We start from the raw sequence: 22,580 nt of genomic DNA, 5'->3' as shown, positions 1-22,580 counted from the left end.
ACTGCTTCTGAGTTTATTCTGTTTATTCTGTTTGTTCTGGCTTTTAAAAGCTTTTAAAAGCTTCCATATAAAGGGGCTCCCTCTGACTCCATGTTCTCACTCTGTTTCATCAATGACGACACTCAAACATCCCACGAAGTGTTGATGTTTTGCTGTTGTGTACCTTTAATGTTTAAACCAGACTTTTTTTATAAGGTGTAAGTATAACAAAAATGTAAAACTTGTTCAAATTTGTTTTATATCTTGTTATTATAACCAGAAGAGTTCTCATAACAAAATTCTGTTCCTGAAATGGTATGGAACCTGTCAAATAAAAATGCTAATATATAGCAGTGGACCCCCAATGGTTCAACTCTCTTCCACCGCCTCTGTGAGCAGCGTTAAAAGTTGCTCCCATTGTGGCTCCACCCGCCCCCCCACATGCACAGTGTCTGTTTGGGTATAATCTGCCAGACTCCGCCCCGGCAGCACCTCCAGCTGATGGTCCGCCTGTGAGCTGCTGAATGTTTGGAATTGTTGTGATGGGAGGCCGCAGCCATCTTGGATGAGCGCCGCTCCGCACAGAGCACCAACGGTCGACGGTGACGGTGGAGCAGCCATCCAGCTAGCTAACGTTAGCTGCTGCTGGGAGAGATTAACCTCGCCTCTTATTACGACTATGCTTTATTTGCGCCGTGTTACGTAGTCGACGCATTGTGTGCGCAAAAATGGGCATAAGTAGTTTTAAACGTTTTGCGGCTATAATTTAAAAAAGGCAAAGGCGTTGCTGAACCTCGGTATATTTTTACATTTCTGGATAGAGGAGTTACTATGAATGGAGGATAAATGTTGCCGAAGGCTGACAGCAGCAGTTTCGTCCTCCTCTTCTCTCTTCTCTTCGTTCTCACACTAACGGACCCACCACGGACAGGTAAATAAACCCCAGTTTGTTTATTTTTTGGCATGTGTTCCTGTTCCGTTTGCTCGACTAAAAAAAAAGGTGAGAGAAACAGATTTACAGCTGCAGCCTGCAGGTCAGGCGCAGCGGCCTGTTGGTCAGACCTGGGACTCTGGTAGTTTTCAACCCGTCTCCCTGCTGCTGCTGTTCAGGGTGCAGCTCCAGCTAGCCGTGTACGCAGTACCTGTATTTCACTCCAAAACTAGGTCACTTGCAACAGCCAGCAGATGTACATTTATTAGACTTCATTGTTTTTATTTTTTTTTATTGTTATTGTTTTTAATCAAAGATGCTAACTTCGGTTAATTATACTTTAATTCCTCATTAAAATGGTGCACCCTAATTTAGTTTAATTAGTTAATTTAATCACTGCAATCCTAGGTTGATCTCCCTCACCTAGTCTGTAATTTAAAATGCATGAAAGGGATTCATCTTCCTGCATCACCAAACCTGGCTCACATTCATCTCCACCATTAAACACAACTGACTTGGCAGAAAAAATACTAACAATTGTTACTGCTGTCTGTAAAGATGACTTGGTTAAGTGAAAACCCTGTGTTTTGCTCTAAATAATGCACCACCTTATTGGAATACTACTCTATTATCTGTTTAGATATCTTTTTTTTATCAATCAAGGAAGTGTGGATTTTCCTGAACCAAAAGCATTTATTGGTGCTTTGAATGATCTTCTGTAAAAAGCTTTGTAAGCATCACCACAGGACAAATGCTCTGTGGTTTCCTTCAAGCTCGGTCTCGTGATCCCCTCAATTGTGTTGGATTAGAGTTACCGTTATCAGTGGAGCTCAAGGATAAACTCATTATTGTTTGGCTCTAACCAGAGGACTGACCTCCTACCTAGAGAGCAAATTAAAAGGAAAAAGGAAAACATTGTTTATATTTGTGTTGTTGGCATTTATTTGACAGCTTCTTTTCAGTTTGTAGTCAAATTAGGTTTTTAGAGGGGGTTACAAGATGAGTTAGAGCTTTGCTGTTGTATTTCCATAGCTTTAGCCCTTAGTGTGAAGGTCATTTTTGTGCACATTTCATCAAGATGCCCAACGCTTTTGAGAACAATGCGTAGAGTTCACTCAGTGCATGTTTGGAAACGGCTACTGGTTGTTTGGGTGATGATATTTTTCACCGTGTGTCGCTGTCGGTTTCTGTGGACTCTTATCTTCTTGAGAGCTACTTGACAAGGACTTCAAGTACTGAAAAAGAAACAAAATTACTACTCGCATAATTTAGGTGGACAATAAAATTATTAATAGAACCTGCTTCAATTTTACCAGGATGTTATTTAGCAACCATGCAGCCGTTCGGCATTCATAAATCTCAAAGCTCATTGCATCCTTATTTTTACACACCACATGTATTTCACAACACATTTACTTAGCTTCATTTAATATTTAATAGTGCTAAGTGTATTTTTTTAAAATAAGGACACAGACTTTCATAAGTCAAGTATGAATTAAAGGGAGACAATCAAACAACAAAGAATCTTTTTTTCTGGTCGAGAGATGGAAGCAACTCTTGCATGTGCATTGTGTGTAACGCTGCACACTGTGGTGTAACCTTGTGTAACATTGTGGTAGGGTTTGGTACACATGATGGGCCTCTCAAGAGTTTGAGGTTATTTTCACGACCTCTGGTTTGCTCCAATAATATGGAGAATGGATTTTAGCATTAAACTGTGGCTGGCTGAAAAACCACACAAGAGTTTGTTCAGACTACTTCAACTGGGGTGTTGTGTTGGAGACTAAAAATCAAATAAAATAGCAGACTAAAACTCCTCACAGCCAGAATATTTTAAAAATAACCGTTCGCTGAAGTTTTTTTGTGGACTTAAAATAGACCGAAGATTTGTGACTTGCTCATTTAAAACATGAAGAAGTTCATTTCGGCTTTTGTCTGGCATCGTTTTGCAACATTTGGCTTGTTACTTGTAGGAGTATATAAATGATTTCAGAGCATAGTAATTCATTGTTACTATGAAATATTAAACTGTATGCAAAGATAATTTTGATGTACCTGTTAGGGTTCTCTGTGCGGTTGGGAACAGGTTTTTGATTGTGTTATGCCCCCCTGTAGAAACCCGTAAAACATTCCTGATCATCTTGACATTCCTGACTCGAAATAAGACCTTTTCTTAAAAACAAAAAACAAAAAAACTTGTGTGGCTGGGCGATCTAATGTTTACTCATTCTGAAACGAGGTGAAAAAAAATTTCTTTGAGAGAGATTTATGTGATTATACTGTCTGGAATATAATTTTATACATTTTTGAAGTTTCAGTTGTTACTACCTCTACTTTTGCACGGACTGTGGTAACATTTCCTCATAAAATGAGGTAGTCCAGTGGTACTACTTACCATTTGCGTTTATCGAATCAGAACTGAAACTGAAGTCTGTCCGGGGTAAAAATATAATTAACAACTTCTTGTTGGTCCATTAAAATAGCAGAAGTGGCAAAGCAGTTTTTTACACAATGAAAAAACTGTCTACTTGGGTTAGTTTTTTTTATTTATTTTTTGAAGGAAATTGACCCACAGAGCTTTTATCTGCTCAAAGATCGAATTAAATGCGAGAAGATACAAAGAAAAATAATTACCTGAACCCACTCGCTGCTTTTAACACAAACCTCCAGGTTGAATCATCGGTGCGGGAGAAAGCTGCTGTACATTGCCATGTTTTTGCTCTCCATTATCAGGCCAGTCTGGGCTATAAATTGTCAAAAAAAAAAAAAACGTTTCTAAGTGAAAGAACACCCGTATTAAAATGTTGCTTGGTTATTTTTCACTCTTGTTTGTTTTCTCGCAAAGAGAGTTTCTGAACGGCAGCCTTGATGAGCTCTTCTAACACAGAGTTAATAACGTTAAGGAAGCGACTCGGTGTCCTAACAACACGTCTCTACAGCTTACTTTAAACTGGTGTTTGCTCCTGTTTTTGTTCGGAGCATTGAGCTGAAGTTCACGGATAATTCTGGCGCTTTTATTCTTCCGTTTGACGATAACGGTTGATGATTTTCCTCAGAAGGTTGCAGTGAGGTTCCACAGCAGGGATTGCAGGTCATTTTACATTTTGAAGCTGAAACAGCCAGCGCAGTCTCTCTTTCACGGTGAATGTCATTGTCGAGGCTTTAAAACATTTGCACAATAATGTGCACTTCCTAAATGCATTTCTGCAAGCTGTGCACATACAAATGAGCTGAGTTTTCAAAATTGACCTTGCGAAGCATGATCGCATGACTCACTTGGTAACACTGAATGTGGCTGACGTGTATCAACAGTGTGGATCAGAAAGGGATTAGGAAACTAGGATATGAATAATTTAAAATGATCTATACTGATATTTGGGCATGGCACTTAATCTCCATGATGAAAATGTAAAAACATTTTTGTTGTTTGGCTTTGAACCATTGATTCAGCACATCATACCCTAATTTTATTAAATGCAGTTTGTTACTTTAGGGTTGCATGATATCAGAAAATCTTGAAAATGTGATATTGTTGTTGAATATATTGTGATATTTTTCCTTGCTCTTCATTTCTCTATCATTGCGATACTAAATCATTCTGTGCGCTTAAACATCCTGACCACTTTCAGATTTATTATGCATCAGCATCAGGGGCAGATTTCATCTAGCCACACTGTAATGCATGGAGCTTTAAGTAGAATTGCTTATCAAATATTGCCCAAAGTGTGTCTCATATTAATGATTATTTAAGTATGAAATTGAAGAACTCCTTTGTAAACGTTCTTAAACAAAGGGCAGTTAGTTGAAGAAAGGATCAGTATTGTATTTAAAACATGAATAATTTGTTTTAAATTTCATTATCATTAGTCCAAAAATGTCTCTATCCACTGCCTGGAACAGATTTACTCAACCTTTTATAGTCAACTTTTACCCCACTCTATTGTCATAAAATGTACTGAATACGCAAACTTCATTTGCTATTTTAAAATAAAGAAAATGTAGATTCCATGTATTATTAAATTAATTAAAGATATATACTTATCTAGCATTTATAAGACAAATTTATGAATATGTTAAAGGCCTTACCACAAATTTTTGGGGGGTTATGTTTTTTTGTTGTTGTTTTTTTCCCCCTAAAAGCCCTTCTATCAAGTCTTAAACAATTTTAAAAAAATCTTTTTATCCAAAACATGGTGTCGGATAAAAATTCCTTTCAGATTCTCTGTTCGTATTTCTGGAAAATTCAGAAGTGGGCATTATCGTTACACACTTAAAAATAAAGTGTTTTAGACTGAGAACATGGTGATAATCAAAGCTGGTCTTTAACGTTTGATAACTTAAAGCATCTATAAGCTCTGTTCTTGTGCATTTTTCAGTCATACAGTTATAAATGTATCAAATATGCAAGTAATCATCCATGCAGTCAGACTTCATCTGCTTCAGAGCATGCATTTATATTAAAAGTCGATATAACACAATTCAAATATTCTGTGCTTCTCTGACCAAAGAAATTGTAATGTTGCGCAGAAAAATATATGAAGAAATTCTGCAGATGTTCAGATATTTATTATGCTGATAATGCTACTGACTTTCAACTTGACAAATTCCTCCCTCCCCCTTAAAGACATGCATATTTAATATTCCTCCTCAGTGATATATTTTTCAATCCATGGCTTTTAATGTTATCCCTGCTTGTTGGTCATAATGCATTCAGTCCCTGGAAACTAACACAACCCTGCAATAGGATACATCTCAATCCACTTGGTGTCACTAAAAAAAGATGTTTTAGCAATCTTAAATGGTTCCTCACAGAGTGCAGCGCTGGTGTGTAGATCTACGTCCAATAGTCTGCATTCAGCCAGAATAATTTTATTACATTTTACTGAATTTTTAGCATGTTTTTAGGTTGGGTGCAACAGTCTTTAATCTAAAAAAAAAAAGTATGTGTGATTGGGGTTTTGAGGGCCGGGTAAATTAGGTTATGTTCATAAGTTTGCAACACAAACTCCATTAAACTTGCAATGTAGTGATTTATTTGAATTGCGGGTAAAAATGAAATGGTAATTAACTAGATAGTCATTTTATTATTGTCTGTATTTATTTCAGGTCCACGGCTAGCTCTGGCAAGATTATTGTCAGGTAAGAAAGCTTTTTTTCCTTTTTTCCTTTTTTTTTTTTTTTTTGTCGAGTTGAGTTATCGTTTCCCGAGAAAGGACCAGCAGCCCCAAAATGTTGTTTTACAAAATTCCCTGAATATTTTCTAATTAGGGAAGTTTTGTCTAAAGTCCTCTGTTACCCAATCCCTAAAATAGTTTTCTGAGAAGCAACTTAAAGGTCATATTTGAAGTAAAAACATGAAGCAATGAAGCTCCAAAGATGACGGTTTGGTGCCTTTTGTCCTTATCGAATGTCATCGACTGTAGAGGTTAAGTTCTGGTCAGCTGAAATCTTGAGGCTGCTTTTTTGATGACAACTTAATAAAAGCAGCATTGTTGTTTTTACTTCAGTGACCTGATCTTGGCAGTTTGACAAATTTACTCTTTGAAGCAGATTGTCTTAACATGCTGTTTGACACAAAACAGATGCCTGTTTAAAAATGTGCAGACAAGATCAAATTTGTCTGCAGATTTATGAATCCATCTTTTATCATCGCTCTTTTGGGAGATTAACATCTGTAGAGAACATGAGAAGAAGGCTGAATAGTTTCTAAGATAGTTTGCCCCACATTTGACACCTGTTTGCAGCCATTTCAACCACCACCATCTTTGATTTTAAACGTTTATTTTGCTCCCTTTAAAGCTATTCATGCGTATTTTATATCCCTGCTGTGTTTTTCTTGTTTGCACGCAGTTAACCACACAACCCATCTTGTTGTGTTTCAGAGCAGCGCTGCAACACTGGGCAGTTTGCCTGCCGCAGTGGGAAGGTGCAGTGTATCCCCATAACCTGGCAGTGTGACGGCTGGACAGCATGCGAGGACAAAAGCGACGAGATGGACTGTCCCCGTAAGTTCGACTCCCATTATGCAGCCATTCTAACACCTGTGCTTCTGGAGCTTTGATTTCTCTGGAGGCCTGCAGCACACAGGATGTTTCAGGCATAAAGGATCAAATCACAGGCAAGCAGCTTTAAAAAAAAGAAATATGGCTGCTCCTATGGTCCCTTCGGGTTGTAGAGAAATTGCATCAATCTGTATTCTGTTTTGCAACATGTCTACATAAGGGCATATTTGGTATATTCCTCCCTAGAATTGCTGTTTACATTTGCAGTGAGTGATTAGTATCAACAAACCTCCATATTCCCCAAAAAGCATTAATATTAATAAACAAACAAATCAGGACTAGTGGTGTAAAAACAGGAGAACACCGGGTTAAAGTCTCTGTTTTTGTTTACCATTGGGTTGATCCCCTCAGCAGTGTGTAGATGTTACAGAGCTAAGCCTTTTGACCGAAATCCTATTGTTTCCCCCTAAATCCTGACGTCTTATCCCCGGATGCCTGATCGCATAATGGGAATTATTAGAAGGATTGAGAACAGCATGTGACCTCCATAAAGGAGTAGCTGTTCTGGCTTTGAGTTAATGCTGGTGGTGTACACCTGATTACGGTTTCACACTGGCCCCTTTTTTCGTTATTCAATAAGGCTACAAACTCCTGAAGTAGAAGAAAATATGATCACGTTTTCATCTTCACGTCTAATATTTACAACCATTTAGAAATGTTAATATTTTTAGTCAATTTTAAACAGAAGTTTTTTTTTTTTTTTGCTTGGTCATAATTTGCAGAGGATGTGAAAACACAAGATGAGCTCAATGGATGCTCGTGCAACCAGAGAAATTATTTCATTAGCAGGTGTAATTTCAGTTGATGGAAGCTTTGTTTTTGGAGAGGCGGCTGGGTTTCCCCCAGTGTATTTTAAGCCTGGTGGGCCACCAGGCTTTACTTTTGCCCCCACCAGGCTTAGCATTGCTTATTTATTGAGGGTTTTTTTTAATGTTTGCATTTTAAGACTTTATAGTTGGTGTTCAGCTATTAAACTTCCAATCTTCCAATAACGCATAATTATCAAGTGATATTTTCAAGTTTCCTGTCAACTTTAAACATTTTTTTTAATTCAAAAACACGACGGGCCGCTGGATAAACGATTGTCTCAACCACTGGGCTTCGTAAGTTTTCTGAGGGAAACCTTGTGCATATTGGAACTTGAAGTCAGCGTTTGAAAGATTCTCAATCCTCGGCAGGTGTTCCAGTTGATTTTTCAGTCGGAAGTCGGATTTTTGCATTAACGTTGTAATCCGAACAGCTGCTAAACCCAGACTTTTACATTAGAGAGGCATGATTCATCCTTCCAGAGAACTTTCTCCACTGCTCCAGAGTTCAGAGGCAGCATGCTTTATTTCACTCCATCTGAAGCTTTGCATTGTAACGATTGGATGCAGCTCTCCATGAAGCTGTTCTTGAGTTAATCTGAAGGCTGCATAACCTGTGGCGGTTTGGAGCTACGGCCTCTGTAGGAAGTTGGTCCATCAAAGGAAGACCTGTCATTAGAAATTACCTTCATGCTTATTAAACATCCCCTTTAACATGCACTAACTTTTTTATTTTGTGCTTCTTAAGTAACTCTGCTTCTGTGATTTTACAAGTGACCTTTAGCATCATTTGGCCTCTGGCTCCGAGGAGAGATAATGTGTTCTGTTACTACATTGACATTTTTTTTTCTCCTGCATCAACAGGCAAATATATTCAGTTTCTCCTGATTTGCTACCACCTTGATGGCCTTGTTGCAGGAGGAGAGTTTGTTGTGCGTAGACAATGCCAGGCTTCTTCCGTCTGTCCAGATCTTAATCTCATTAAACTGCTAATCATACTTAGAGGCTAAAATCTGCAAAGCTTTCCAGCTGCTTTTCCTGTCCCCAGATCTGGATCTTCCTGCTTGATCTTTTGACTCAAAGTTGATTGGTTTGGGTTGTGTAATTATCTTGTTCTTCTTTCCAGAGATTATTTGTGTGGTCTGCAAGTGCAACTGACTGATAATCAAAATACTTTGCAGTTATAAAGGCAGAGAGGTTTCGCTTTGAGAACGGATACGAGAACGTAGAAGACGCCATCGGCGTAGCTCAGCCCATTCGCTTCAACAGTGAGCATCTCTCTTTTGTCTCAGTGCTTCTGCAGCTTGAGTCACTGCAGCCGTCAAAATGTCCTCCCTGCTTACAGAGAAGTGTCCCAACGGCTGGCATCACTACGAGAAGACGGCCAGCTGCTACAAAGCCTACCTGAAGAAAGAGAACTACTGGAAGGCCGTGGAGACGTGCCAGAAGGTTAACGGCTCCTTGGCTACGTTCGTGACCAGCGAGGAGCTCCAGTTCATACTGGAGATCGAGCTGGACTTTGACGACAAAGTGTGTGAGCGCAGAGAACAGTGCACGTGAGTTGATGTTTACTTTCTTACCTCGGGAACATTTACCATGGAAACTTTTGAGGGTTTTTTTTTATACAATATTAGAAATACTTCAGTTCCTTTTTTTAAAATAAGGAAATAAACATTTTCTTTCTTAAAATGCATTAGTATAGCGTTCATTTAGTAAATTTGAACCTAAAACTTGAGGAATTTTAGTTTCACAGACAAAGCTGTTTATATCTTAAAAACAAAATGTAGATATATTTGTTTAATTTACTCTCAATTACTGCTCTGAATATTTTTTTCAGCAAACTGTGTTTAATTAATGATTAATTGATTACTAAATTAGTTGACCATTATTTCAGTAATCAATTCATCCTGATTAATCGTTTCAGTCCTGATGCTCTGCCTTTACTGACAGATTCAGATTTCATTCAGATTTCGTCATATGATCCGTAAATGTTTGAGCAAATTGACTCAGAGGTCATAGAGTGATAGCCTGCCATCTAGTGGTGAAAATGTGTTGGTTCATGAACCCAGAAATAAGTCCTTGGACTCACTCAGCATGTAGTAATGTGTAGTAATACTATGTCCAGGTTTTGGGTGGGCTATCAGTATGTGATCACCAATCGAAGTCGCACCTTGGAGGGCCGTTGGGAAGTGGCCTCCAAAGGTAATGAAAGGAAGAAGAGTTGAATAATCTCCACTCTGTGATCTGGGTTGGGCAGTAAGGATGCGCTGTTTCCTCACAGGGTCCCTGGAGGTGATTTGGCCGCCTGAGGGCCTGAAGAAGTTTGGGGAGACCTCTCCCTCTCAGGACAACGTCTTCTGCGCCCAGCTGCAACGCTTCCAGAGCAAGAGCATGAATGAACACGGCCTGCACAGCTGGGACGCCGAGAACTGCTACAAGAAGTTCCCGTTCCTCTGCAAGAGGAGTATGTGCTCACTTCGTTTGCTTCCAGATATGCCTATAATCAGCTGTTTTATTACCATTTCTTTATTTTTGGTTACTCTTTACACAGGGCAAACATGTGTGGACATAAAAGACAATGTAGTAAATGAGGGCTACTACTTCACCCCGAAGGGGGACGACCCGTGTCTGAGCTGCACGTGTCATGATGGCGAGCCGGAGATGTGTGTGGCGGCGCTGTGTGAGCGGCCGCAGGGCTGCACTCGCTTTCAGAAGGATCCCAAAGAGTGCTGCAAGTTCACCTGCCTGGATCCCGGTACTTGTGTTCATCTTTTGGTCTCTGCCGCTGTGTGTTTGTACAAGGGAACTCTGGACATTTATACCCGTTACTGCAGAATCTTAAGTACTACAAGAAATGTAGATTAGGGCCGCAACCAGTGCAGCGAAAAAAATTAGTCTAACATCCACATGTGAAAAGTTCAACACTTTATGGTTGACTTGACATTAATACAGTCCAGGGCTGATCTGTTTGTTTTGGGGGATTAACCAGGTAAAAATTGAATAGGAAAAAAATGTGCTGAATAGTTTAAGCCAAAACTATGACACTTACAGACAAAGGCTTTTTTTTAATGTAAATACATCATGAATATATTTTTGGCACATTTTTGACTTAATTATTACTTTCAGCATGTTGTTCTTTCAGCAAATGCCTTTTCTGTGTCTGTAGCCTTCAGTTAACAGTTAATCGATTACAAAATTAGTAACGATTATTTCAATAATTGATTCATTGCAATTAATTTAAACTATTAACTAGTTGTACGGTTCCGATTGTGCTTAAATGCACAAGCGAAAGTCTTATTTTGTTTTTTCTTTCTTCTTTTCCCTCAGATGGAAGCGCCCTGTTTGATTCGATGGCCAGTGGGATGAGGCTGATCGTCAGCTGCATCTCGTCCTTCCTCATCCTGTCGCTGCTGCTCTTCATGGTGCACAGACTTCGTCAGAGAAGACGCGAACGCATCGAGACTCTGATCGGAGGCAACTGTAAGCCCCAACCGATCAATATGATGTCATTTAGTTTAATCGGAAGAAATAGGATAAATAACACACTACTTGTAATCCTGTGATTGATTTGCAGTTTCTGCTTTTAATAATGCTGAAATCTATTAATCTCTTAACATTTCTCGTTTTTTTTTTTTTTTTGCTTTCCTCAGTGCACCACTTCAACCTCGGAAGACGAGTGCCGGGCTTCGACTACGGCCCAGATGCCTTCGGCACCGGTCTCACTCCTCTGCACCTGTCTGACGACGGCGAAGGCGGGGCTTTTCATTTCCAGGAGCCGCCTCCGCCGTACGCCGCCTACAAATACGCCAACATCCAGCACCCAGACGACCCCCCTCCTCCGTACGAAGCCTCCATCAACCCAGACACTTTCCTCTACGTGGACTTCGGTAGGGAGCGTCCGTCCTCCTGTCCGGCTAGCTCGTCATGCGAACTGTAGAGCTGCAGCTAGCGAATATTTTATCGATTATTCTATCGATTTATTCTGACAATCTGATTTAAAAAAAATTGTCACATTCTGCTAAGCTTTCATTTAACCACTTAAGTTTTTTTCTGCATAGTATTAGAAATACTCTGAATATGTTGTGTTTTTGAGTCTGTATGCCCAGTTAATGATTAATCCATTACTAAACTAGTTGACAATTATTTCAATAATCTGTATTTTCAGTAATCTGATGGAAATATCTTGGTGCACTTTACATAAGAAATATAAGAGCTTGTTTTAAGTTGATAATTCCTTATAATGAAAAAGTACTAGATCCACTAGTATTTCACTAATAACTCGTCCTTTTTCATCAATATTAAGGAATTATTGACTTAAAATGAACTCATGTTTCTTGCTGAAAGGTGACTTGTAAGTTACTTTAGTCTATTTGCACTAGAAACTAGACCTGCAGGATTACTCTGTAGGATTCGGTGTTTTTGCAGTGCATGTTTTATCGTTTGAGCCCTGGATGAGCTCTGATCGTCTCCTCTCCTCTGCGCTCTTCATCGTTGCCTCCAGGACACAGCGGGGTCTCCATGGTGCCGAGCCAGATGAACTCTCTGGGCGACGGGCTCGAGGCCGAACTTCCCAACTGCCCCGCTCCAGCGCCCGTTTGCGTGCCGTCGTCTCAAGAGAGGGAGGACTCCATAGACAGCAGCACCCTCCTGGTGGGGCCCGACACGCCAACAGATGGCCACGCCCCCGCCCCTCTGCCCGCAGACTGCACGTCCTCCCTCAGCACTGTGGTATAGGAGCGAAGGACGGAGCCGCGCCCGGATCTCACTAGCCAGGACTGCAGGCTGTTGATGTCGGCCGCAGGGAGGAGACTCGTGTTTTGTACAGACGTATGAGGAGTAGCGGCGACTGTTTTCTTACAGCGGGGTTTTTCCTTCTGAAGACGAAGTGTTCGGTTTTGTTTGCTTTTTGAAGACACTGGCATCCGAGGGAGCAGCAAGGACCGACTCTGTAGAAAAAAACAAACAAAAAACAAACGGATCCCAATAATTTGACATGGCTGCGCTCTTTGTTTTGTTGCTGAGAAGCAGCCTAATTGGGTGAAACCCCGACTGCTGTAAATGCTCCCTGAGGTTCAGACTTCATACCTGTGTGTTTCAGTCCCGCACAGCGTCAAACTACCAGCCCAGCTTTTGTTGCTTGTACGCTTTTTGTTGCGTCACACATTGAGCTGATAAAAACCTTCATTTTTACAATCCGATCTAAGCAGCCGTCTTCCAGATTTATAGCACAGATTTGCAGAAGCAGATGTTTTATAGCTCAGAAGGTGTTTGGTAGTCTATTATCGTTGGGTTTTTACCGGGCTATGCTGACAAAAAAAGCTTTAGATGTCAGAAGACTGTGGTGACGCTGGTTATTATCAGTTTGGTATTGCGTTTGTTTATTAATTTATGACTGCAGGCTGTAATTTTGGTTGCTTGTTGGAGACGTGTAAGCTGATTAATGATGTGATAAAGACCTGGTTACTGTATGGGTAAAGATTAGAGATGAAGGTCTTTCATAGAAGGAAAAAATAATAATTTAAAAGATTTCTCCAATTATGACGTTAAGCCATGCTAACATTCAAATTCTGTATTATTTGTGGTTGGGCCGTTGTGTTCAGTCTTCACGCTTTGATTCGTGAGGTAAGCTCATCGACTGTCGCTTCCTGTCCGTCCCAGAATGTGCCAACCAGGCGTGGGCTGGCGCAACGTTTTCTTGGTAGCATAATTTTAGTAAAAAACATGTATATCAAGATATTTTCATGCAACTGTGAAACAAAAAGGCAGCATATAGTGATCTTATTGGTTTAATTAAAACTATACCTTGGTGTTGCTAAAACAATCTGAGATATTTATTATTACAGGTTTAATAATTCAACTGACTTTATTCTAAAATATAAACACAAACTACATATAGCAGCAGCTTTCAACCAAACATGTCGATTGTTCACAATGTTCCTGTTTAGTCATGTAATTCTGGATGGGTATGGAAAACTCTTCGTATAATCCAAGGACAAATGAATGAAACAGTCCAAGGAGAAATAAATACTTTTTGGCTCCTGGACTTTCTTACAACATGCAGTTTTTAAAATTGGCCTTTAGATGCCAAAAAAGCATTAATTACATTGATTTCTGGAGACGCATCAAAAGCCTTAGTCTTTGTTTCACTAATGTACATCATATTAGTGCTCAATTTAAAAAATCCATACGTTTATTTGATTTTTAAATTGAGATAAGTTTGTTCAGTTTCCAAATATATAGTGAAATGTCCCTTTAACACACTGATGAATTGTAAACCGACCAAATAATAAACCTCAACCTTACTGAAATGTTCAGCCTGTCATAAAATCTACCAGGAAAAATAATAAATGTTGAAGTGTAAACTTTGTAGTAACCATGAGTGCAGAATATTTTAGCTTTTTGCCCAGTTTAAAAAGTCAGAAACCTGATCATTACTGCATCTATCTAGCCTGCAGTCCGCTGCTTACCATACAAAACCAGCTAACTAGTTTAAAATCAAAATTATTTCCAAACAGCCTGATTTCTTGCTCTTAAAATCCAAGCACAAGTTTAGCACCTCAGCTCTACCTCTTCCTGTGGCGTTTTATTAAAGGGAATTAAAATGTGTGGCCAGCCCATGCCTGGGTTGAACCTCTGCAGAACATGATGATGGTGTTTCTGCAAAACTGTTGCTGTTTTGGTTTTGTCTTTTTCTCTCTTTGATGAAATGTGTATTTAAAAGAAAAAAAATTGTAAGTTTGGAGCAAGTAAGACGACAATCGTCGGATTCATTCGAGGATGGATTCGACGGAGTTGGGAGTTTGTTTTATTTTTTGGAGGTTCCTCCATCACCACCAGCAGCATCCAAACTCATGATCCACCCCCCAAAAATAGTTTAAAATATGTCTGACTCCACATCTCATGATTGAATGTACTGAATATACATATATATATATATATATATATAATACATGACTTTTTGTGCTCATCTTTTACTCATTTCTTTTTTATTTTCTACTTTTTGCGTTGACAATCCACAGTGGATTATCCAGCAAACCGAGTCATGTTTTCATACGCTGCCAAACGTGAGCATGTGTGTTTAACAGATGGTGTTCAGTTCTGTTTGCACCATCTTTTGTTTTGGTTTTCTTCTTGCTTTATGTACCTTTTGGTGCATGTTTTTTTTTTTTTATGTGTTGGCATGCTGAGAGGTAATTTTAGCACAACAGTGTACAGTAGATTTAAAGGCTCATACATGTAGTTCAGCGTTTTGTATGAACTGAAAGCCTGGTGGGGGGGGATTGTAATGCAACTTATGCTACATTTCTTTGTCTCTTATTTGACAGCCCTTAAATTAAAAACGGGGGGAAAAAAACAAGCCTGTGTTTTTCTGATATGGATCTACATCTAATCTTAATAAGCTTCACTGTGAAATCCGAGCTGGGGCTGCGATCCAGACTTTACGCTGAACCTATTCAGACGCGACATTTATCCTCTGCATTTTTTAGTTTTTTTCCTCCTTCGTCAAGGAAATCCCTCCACCTGACCAAATGTCAAAGAGATTTAAGGTGGAATGTAGGGAAATCCCCCCGTCCCCACCCCGACCTAAACAGTGAGACGGGGGGCGCCCGGAGATTTAGATGATTTGAAGGAAGCGAATATCACGCAGCTCAGAGTGACTCATACGGCAGCAGGCGGAGCGGAGAGAGCGATGCCCAGCTGGAGAGTGTTGTCTGGGATGAAAGGAGGCTTTGTCCACCCGGCCCCCACGGAGCAACGAGTGACAGAATCGCAAAATTTATTCCTGATGAGAGAGACCTAAAACGCAGCGCTTAACGGCTCAATCAACGCACAGGCTCACGACGAACATGGAGTCAAATTACGAAGCTGAGCATTCATTGGGTGGTGTGGGTGGTTTTTTTTTTAAGGATTAAAAATAAAAACAAAACAAAAATTTTCCTCAGATTTGGATCATAAAATTAACTTTTTAATGTTTTTATATTGTATCCAAGCCATGAGATTAAAATTGTGGGTTTTATTTAGACTTGTATGATAAAATTACTTGTTTTTATTTTATTGGAATTGGGGCATAATGTTAAAATGCCTCTAGATTTGGGCCATAAAATTAGTTTTTTGAATTCATATTTACTTTATTGAAGTTACACTATGAAAATGATTTTCTTTTATGGATCATAAAATGACTTTTTGATCTCTTTATTTTGTTGCATTCAAGCCATGAAATTAAAATGTATTTTTTAAATCAATTTAATCAATGAGATTACTTTTGTACTTATATTTGTGTTATTGGAGTTAGACCATAACATAAATATATATATTTTTTTTGTTTTTAATATTTGGGCCATAAAATTTACTTTTTAATTATCAGTATTATACCATAAAATTACCTATTCTGACTTCATTTAAATTATTGAAGTTAGACCACAGCATTAAAATGTTTCTTTTTTTTGTTTGTTTTATATTTGGGCCATAAAATTTCCCTTATAATTTTAAAACTAAACTATGATTAAATTTTTTTTTTTATTCATTTTTTTTATTTACACCATAAAATTACCTAAATTGATTCATTTATGTCGTTTTACGACTATATTCTTAATCTGGACAGTTAAAAAAAAAAAAAGCGTATTTAATTTATTGGGTTAAATAATAAAATAATTTGTATTAGACCATAAAATGACAATGTAATTCCATGCATTTATGCATGTTTAGAGCATAAAACTAACTTTCTAGGCACACTGATGTGTAGATAAAAGCACATCCTCTCATGAATGGGTGTTGTTACTAGTCACTGAGCATCTCTGATGGCTTCGGGGAGGAGGGGTGAAGCCGTCCTCGCATCAATGAGGCTGTTGATCAGAAAGGACCACTGGACTGGTAATGACACAGTTCACTGATCAGTCCCAGAGGAAATAAAACTCAGCTTTCACCACCCACCCCACTTAAGCTGGACGTTCCTGCAGATCTGCCTTCATTCTACCTCAACACACGCAGACGGCTGCCTGAGCCACCATGCAGCGGAGCGCGGCTCTCCTCATGCTCCTGCTTCTCTGCGCTGATTCGCGTAAGAGTCCACGTTAATATCAACAACTTTGTTTCTGGTTAATTAAGTTCAAGAAAACATCTGGTTGATTGTGCTGGTTATTTGTGTCTTCCAGAGGACTATTGCTATGATGAGCCACATTGTGGTAAGTAAAATAATAACTATTAGTTTGGAGACTCTAGGTTTACATTTGGAGCCATCATTTTAGCAGCTTGGTGTCTGTAAATCCTTTAATTCAGGACTAAATTTATACAAAGTAGTAAGCCTGTTAAACCAAGATATAGTGGAATATTTTATCTCCAAATAACTTGGTAGACTTTAAACCTTTCAATGCAAATTTCTCTTGTGCTGAAGTTGTTTTGCGCCAGTATTTGATCCTGTCCTCCATGTTAGCTCAGCAGCATCTTATGCTACAGATTAAAGCTGTTGATCATCTCAGCTTCTTATTAAACAACTTCTGTAGATTTTTTTTTTTATCGCCTCACAGTTACAAGAACCTTTCAGATTTATTTCAGTGAGTTTCATTGTTGAAACTCTGATTTTTTTTTTTCTTCTCTTAAACCACTATGTGGTTCCTCAAGAACATAAAACCTTACCAATGCATGTATGCTCAAATATAATCATAAACTTTGGTTAAATGTCCTTTAGTGACTGGAAACTGTTTGCTTTTTGTTGCTATCAAGAGACACCAGAGTTAAAAGCCTGATTTACATACAATTTTTTTTGTTTGTATTTGTAGTTTTATGTTTTTAAATGGTCCTCGTGTGCCTCCTTTTCTAATGGCGCCCTGGGCAGCTGCCTTTTGTGGTCACCACTGTTTTGTTTTGAAGATTTTGATTTAAAGTGCAGTTAAATAATTTGGCCCCATAATCTCAGATTTGCAAGCAAGTTTGAAGGTGTTGATTTTAGGAGAAATCACTTCTTTCTTTTTTGGCGCCATCTTGGTGGTTACCATGGCTAAATCCTAATAAACCTTCTTTCATCTAAGTGGGAAACGATACGAAACGCACATCTAAAGCTGTTTTAGAATGACAATGACAAAAATCAGATTGATTTTATGGAAAAGCCCCAAAGTATAAAAAGTATAACTGTAACCTTCAATTTCAGAGAAAACCCGCATTAAGCTGGTACTTGTGGATCATATTTTTGTTTTTAGCATGTATTGAATCAATGGGCTACATATGGGGCCCACACAGGGATGCTGGAAAGAAGGAGGGTTTGAATTAGTTTTGGAGTTATCTGGACTGAAAATCATGTTTTAAAAAAAAATCACCTGAAAATGACATTTTTAAATATTTTCCTTGCTCTCTTTTTGCTTCTTGAAACACATATCTAACTTTTATCTTGATCCTGTTCTGGAGAGTCCAGCTGACTCAGCGATTCTCTCTTTACCTCTGCATCAGATCCGTATTCATGGGGCGACTCCTTCCCTTCATGTCACCCTTTACTCGAGCGCCACCACTCTCCCATCAACCTGGACCACCAGTTGGTCCGAAACGACTCCTTGGGGCCGTTGCACCTTGAGGGTTTTGACGCGGTCCAACCAGGCCACTGGACGCTTGAGAACGACGGACACTCTGGTGAGCATCCCGCAGATTCTCCTCACCTTCCCGTCGTGTCCTGTGTTGGATTTGACGCCCGTGTTGCGCCTTCCCTTCCTCCTCCTTCAGTTTTGCTGCAGGTTGGCAGCGGCATGGCTGTGAGCGGCGGAGGTCTTCCAGATGTTTACCACACCATCCAGCTGCACTTCCACTGGGGAGGCCTGGCGACGAACGGCTCTGAGCACACGGTGGACGGGCGCAGATATCCGATGGAGGTACAGTATGGTCAGTAGGCAGCTCTACTCCGTCTGTTTCAGCAGGCTGCCGCGCCGCAGCCGCCCCTTAACGCCTCCGCCGCCGCGCCGGTTTTGATGTCGTCCACAGATGCACATAGTCAACATGAAGTCCATCCACCCCAATGAGTCTGCAGCTTTGGACGACCCAACAGGATTTGCTGTTCTTGGCTTCTTCATTGATGTTAGTTGATGAAAACGTGCAACACCTTTCATTGTAATGCGGCTGCAGCTTTTGCATAAGGTCATGTCTTTTGTTGCAGGTCGTTTATGCGGACAATGTTCATTTTGGACACATTTCTCAAAAACTGTCTTCTGTGGCCTACAGAGGTTAGACTCACCATTTACAATCACTTGCTACTGCACTGAAAAAAAAAAAAAAAATTTGACCAAGTATTTTTGGTCTAGTTTCTAGTGCAAACATCTTGAAACACTTGAAATAAGACAAAACTAACCTACAAAGAAGTTTTCAGCAAGACACAGGAGCTTATTTGAAGTAAACCATTCCTTAATTTTCATTTTTTATAAAAGTTCTAGCTTCACTTTTAACTTCTTACCAGAGAAGTAATCTGCCGGTGGAATCAGCACTAGAACTTTTTCATCAATATGTAAAAATTATTGACTTAAAATCTTGCTGAAAAGTTACTTGTGGGTTTGTTTTGTCTTATTTCACGTGCATTAAGAAGTTTGCACTAGAAACCAGAACAGAAGCATTTGGTGAAACTTTGCTTTTGCAGGTTTCTAACATGGCTGTGCATCTTTTCCTCAAGGCCAGACGACTAAAGTAAAGCCATTCCCACTGCTGAGTCTCCTGCCGAAGCACAACATGAGTCAGTATTACCGTTATTCTGGCAGCCTCACCACCCCTCCCTGCTCCCACGCCGTAGTTTGGACTCTCTATGAGGTCCCCATCCTCATCTCCTGGTCCCAGGTTGGTTCTGATTCCTAAAAAATCACAGGATTCCTGCCTGGCTGCAAAAATTTTAAAAATACTAACTATTTTTCTTCCTCAGCTGGCTCAGTTTACCTCGCAGATCTTCTCGACGGAGGAAGACGCAGAGCAGGTGACGCCTCTGCAGAACAACTTCAGGCATGTCCATCCCACCTTCAGCCGCACCGTGTCGGCCTCCAGAGACGCCGGGCTCCTCAGGGCGGCGGCCGGTCGACCGATCCGGTCAAATCTGCTGCACATCATTGTCCTGGGCAGTTTCATCTTTAAACTTTAACTCTCCTGTTATCCCACAATGATGTTTGAGATTTCTATAAAAACGTCACTAGAAAGTATCAAAGGGTCCTTTGCCTTTGTTTTGGTGTTTTCTTTTAAATCTGATTCCTGGATAAGTCCTTATTTTGTATCTTTTTACATGAACTAGGCCAAAAAAGGGGCCTGACAATGTAGGATGGTGTCCTAATAACATCAAACCAATATCTTCTAAAAATACTCAAACCTCTTAAACCTTTTCTCATTTTTATTCAGATATTGCCTGCGTGGATCTTCTGTTGTCACTCTTTTGAAGCCTCTAACTTATTTTTTAATTAGAATTATTCTGTATTTAACTTTCTTCCATCATCCTATCATCCCCTCCCGACTGCAGAAGAACATCCACCCAGCATGATGCTGCCACTACTATGTTTCACTGTCAGATTTATGGAGTGTACAGAAAATAATTGTTTTCCCAACTGAGCTGTGGGTCTCTGCAGCTCCTCCACAGTTACCATGAATATCTTGTTCTTGTCGGTTTTTAGAGAACATTTTTGCAGTTTAGCTCCTCTTACGTCACGACAATAAATATAAAATAGCTGCTGTATATTAAATGTTACAACAGTTTCACTTTACCTGGATCTCGCACAACACAAAATGTTTATTCGAACTATATATATATATATATATATATATATATATATATATACAAAACCAACCTTTTTAATGCATCTACTTTTAAAATTACACTTTAAATGAGAAAAATTACATTAAATTAGACTTTAAAATGTTAGAGAAAGTCAAAAGTTTTAATTCAAAGCGTAACATGAATGTTTTTCCAAAGCTCTTAACTTATATGTTATTGAGTCTAAGCAGAATAAACAGAATAACATTAAAAAACTGCATTCCAACAATTTATTCAAGTCAGATTAGCATTAATTCAACATATTTTTACTCAAGAAAAAGTAAAAAGAAAGTGTTTGGTAAGAAGATTACTCAAGTACAGAGGACTAATATTATTTGATTCAATATTTAGAAATTAAATCAGACAAAAATAGCAGAGTTAAGTTCAAAATTTGATATTTTAAAGATTAAAATGAAAAAAAAATACATATAATTACAATATAACAAATTAATACGGGAGAAACACTTTTCCTAATATAATTTTCTTCCTGTGCAGATTTGCTGTATCTAGTTTGACCTTGAAATGTTTCAGCAGGCTTAGTAGATACAAAATAACATCCTTGTGTTGCAGTAGTTTTCATTTCATTCTGCTGCCCAGATAAAATAGTTTCCATCTAAGGAAATGAGCAAGCATGTGGCGACTGTGGAAAGGACTCAGAAAACAAAATGTAATTTAAATGGACACACATGGGGAACAAGCCAATCAGGAGAGGATCTTTAGGCAATGCAGCCAATTAAATGAAAGAGAGCCAGACATTATCCAATCAGTTTGTTTCACACTCTTTGGCTTGATTTGATGAATATACTGAAAAATATGCTAGGTTTTAATTCAAAGGAAATAAAGAAGCTTAACTATTACTTTACTATTTTTTTCTAATATAAATCAAATACCAGAGTCCTGAGCAGCTTCAGGTAACTTCATACAAACAGAATAAAACAAGTTAGGAGAGCAGAAAAACATCGTCATGATGAGAGAATATCCTAAAACTTTGGAGACAATGCTCTACTTTCAACCTATATGATAATATTTACTTCCATCTTTTCTGAGAATCATTTTCAGATCATCTTTGTCCAAACTTTAGGATGACACTGTAGTGACTTCTGGCTCGTAATGTGGGATTTTTTTTGAATAAATCTGAGAACACAGAGCAGCATTTTATGATTCGGACCAATCAGTTCGAGCTCAGCAGATGGAGACGGGTGTGAGTTTGGCTCCCATGCTGCTTTGCTCAGCCCTGCCTCTCCGCTTGTGGTCACACCATCCTTTCACAGCCTCAGGTCAACACACACACACACACACACACACACACACACGCACACACACACTCCCATGCCTACTTAATGCTACTATATTATTCTGAACAAATGGGATAATTTAATGACTTTCAGACATAATCCATACCTAAAAATTCAGATATATTTAAGATATATTTCTCGCTTGTGATCCAAAATCTGATGTTCATCCATTCTGGTTTTACTTGAGGCTTAAGTTTATCCACCTGATTTCTGAGAACAAATCAGAAGAACAGGGATATTTTCTGTCCACAGATAAATATATAGATCAGTTATAGATTATTTCATTATCTATAATGGGGCAGTAATTCACAGGACTGCATACAGAAATCACCAGATTCTTCAAAATTCAACAATCTTTCACATTGTTTGAGTAAACAGAAACACAATGGGGTTATTTTCTATGTTTTCAATGGAAACACTGGAGGACTAGACATCAAAAAGGGTAATGGTCTGACATGGCAAAAACATTTTTTTTTACAAAATAATTAGAAAAAGAAAAAAAAAACTAGCCACTTGATTCATTTTACCAACATTTGAGTTGTTTCATTTGCGAGATGATGGGTAAAAATTAAATATACATCAATAAGAAGCACTTTATTCTTCAGAAATTAAGATTTTATTTTAGATAAGAATAAGAAATAAAGTTTTGAACTTAAAATATTCTTCCAGATTGTAAAAACCCAGAAATAAATAAATCAGACTCAATAAAGTTTATCCTCTCCTTTCTTAAATTCATATTAAAAATTATAT

At 38.8% G+C, this 22,580-nt stretch overlaps 2 protein-coding genes and 1 long non-coding RNA gene across 4 annotated transcripts; 2 read left to right on the top strand and 1 right to left on the bottom strand.

Moving 5' to 3' along the window:
• Window positions 1-422: 422 nt before the first annotated feature.
• dgcr2 (DiGeorge syndrome critical region gene 2) lies at window positions 423-15,125 on the top strand. Of its 2 annotated transcripts, XM_015055045.1 has the most exons (11): window positions 423-910; window positions 6,017-6,049; window positions 6,793-6,915; window positions 8,960-9,046; window positions 9,124-9,334; window positions 9,904-9,980; window positions 10,060-10,242; window positions 10,330-10,533; window positions 11,106-11,258; window positions 11,429-11,665; window positions 12,280-15,125. In XM_015055045.1, the coding sequence occupies exons 1-11, from the start codon at window positions 826-828 to the stop codon at window positions 12,510-12,512; spliced, it is 1,626 nt and encodes a 541-aa protein (XP_014910531.1). In that variant the 5' UTR covers window positions 423-825; the 3' UTR covers window positions 12,513-15,125. The 2 variants fall into 2 exon arrangements, with proteins under 2 accessions (XP_014910531.1, XP_014910532.1); XM_015055046.1 differs by lacking the exon at window positions 6,017-6,049.
• On the bottom strand, window positions 3,449-4,945 carry LOC106961363 (uncharacterized). The gene is made up of 2 exons (XR_001427755.1): window positions 3,855-4,945; window positions 3,449-3,654 (listed from the first exon to the last, which is right to left on the bottom strand). It is a non-coding gene; the product is annotated as an uncharacterized LOC106961363 (long non-coding RNA).
• Window positions 15,126-16,392: 1,267 nt separating the features above from the next.
• car15 (carbonic anhydrase 15) lies at window positions 16,393-19,932 on the top strand. Its single transcript, XM_015055050.1, has 8 exons — window positions 16,393-16,836; window positions 16,931-16,960; window positions 18,219-18,395; window positions 18,486-18,631; window positions 18,741-18,833; window positions 18,913-18,979; window positions 19,420-19,580; window positions 19,663-19,932. The coding sequence occupies exons 1-8, from the start codon at window positions 16,785-16,787 to the stop codon at window positions 19,873-19,875; spliced, it is 939 nt and encodes a 312-aa protein (XP_014910536.1). The 5' UTR covers window positions 16,393-16,784; the 3' UTR covers window positions 19,876-19,932.
• The last annotated feature ends 2,648 nt before the right edge of the window (window positions 19,933-22,580 follow it).

This window comes from Poecilia latipinna, unplaced genomic scaffold (assembly GCF_001443285.1).
Source record: "Poecilia latipinna isolate Pla-1442-1.1 unplaced genomic scaffold, P_latipinna-1.0 Scaffold1291, whole genome shotgun sequence".
Lineage (NCBI taxonomy): Eukaryota > Metazoa > Chordata > Actinopteri > Cyprinodontiformes > Poeciliidae > Poecilia > Poecilia latipinna.
This window is presented reverse-complemented; position numbering and strand designations above follow the sequence as displayed.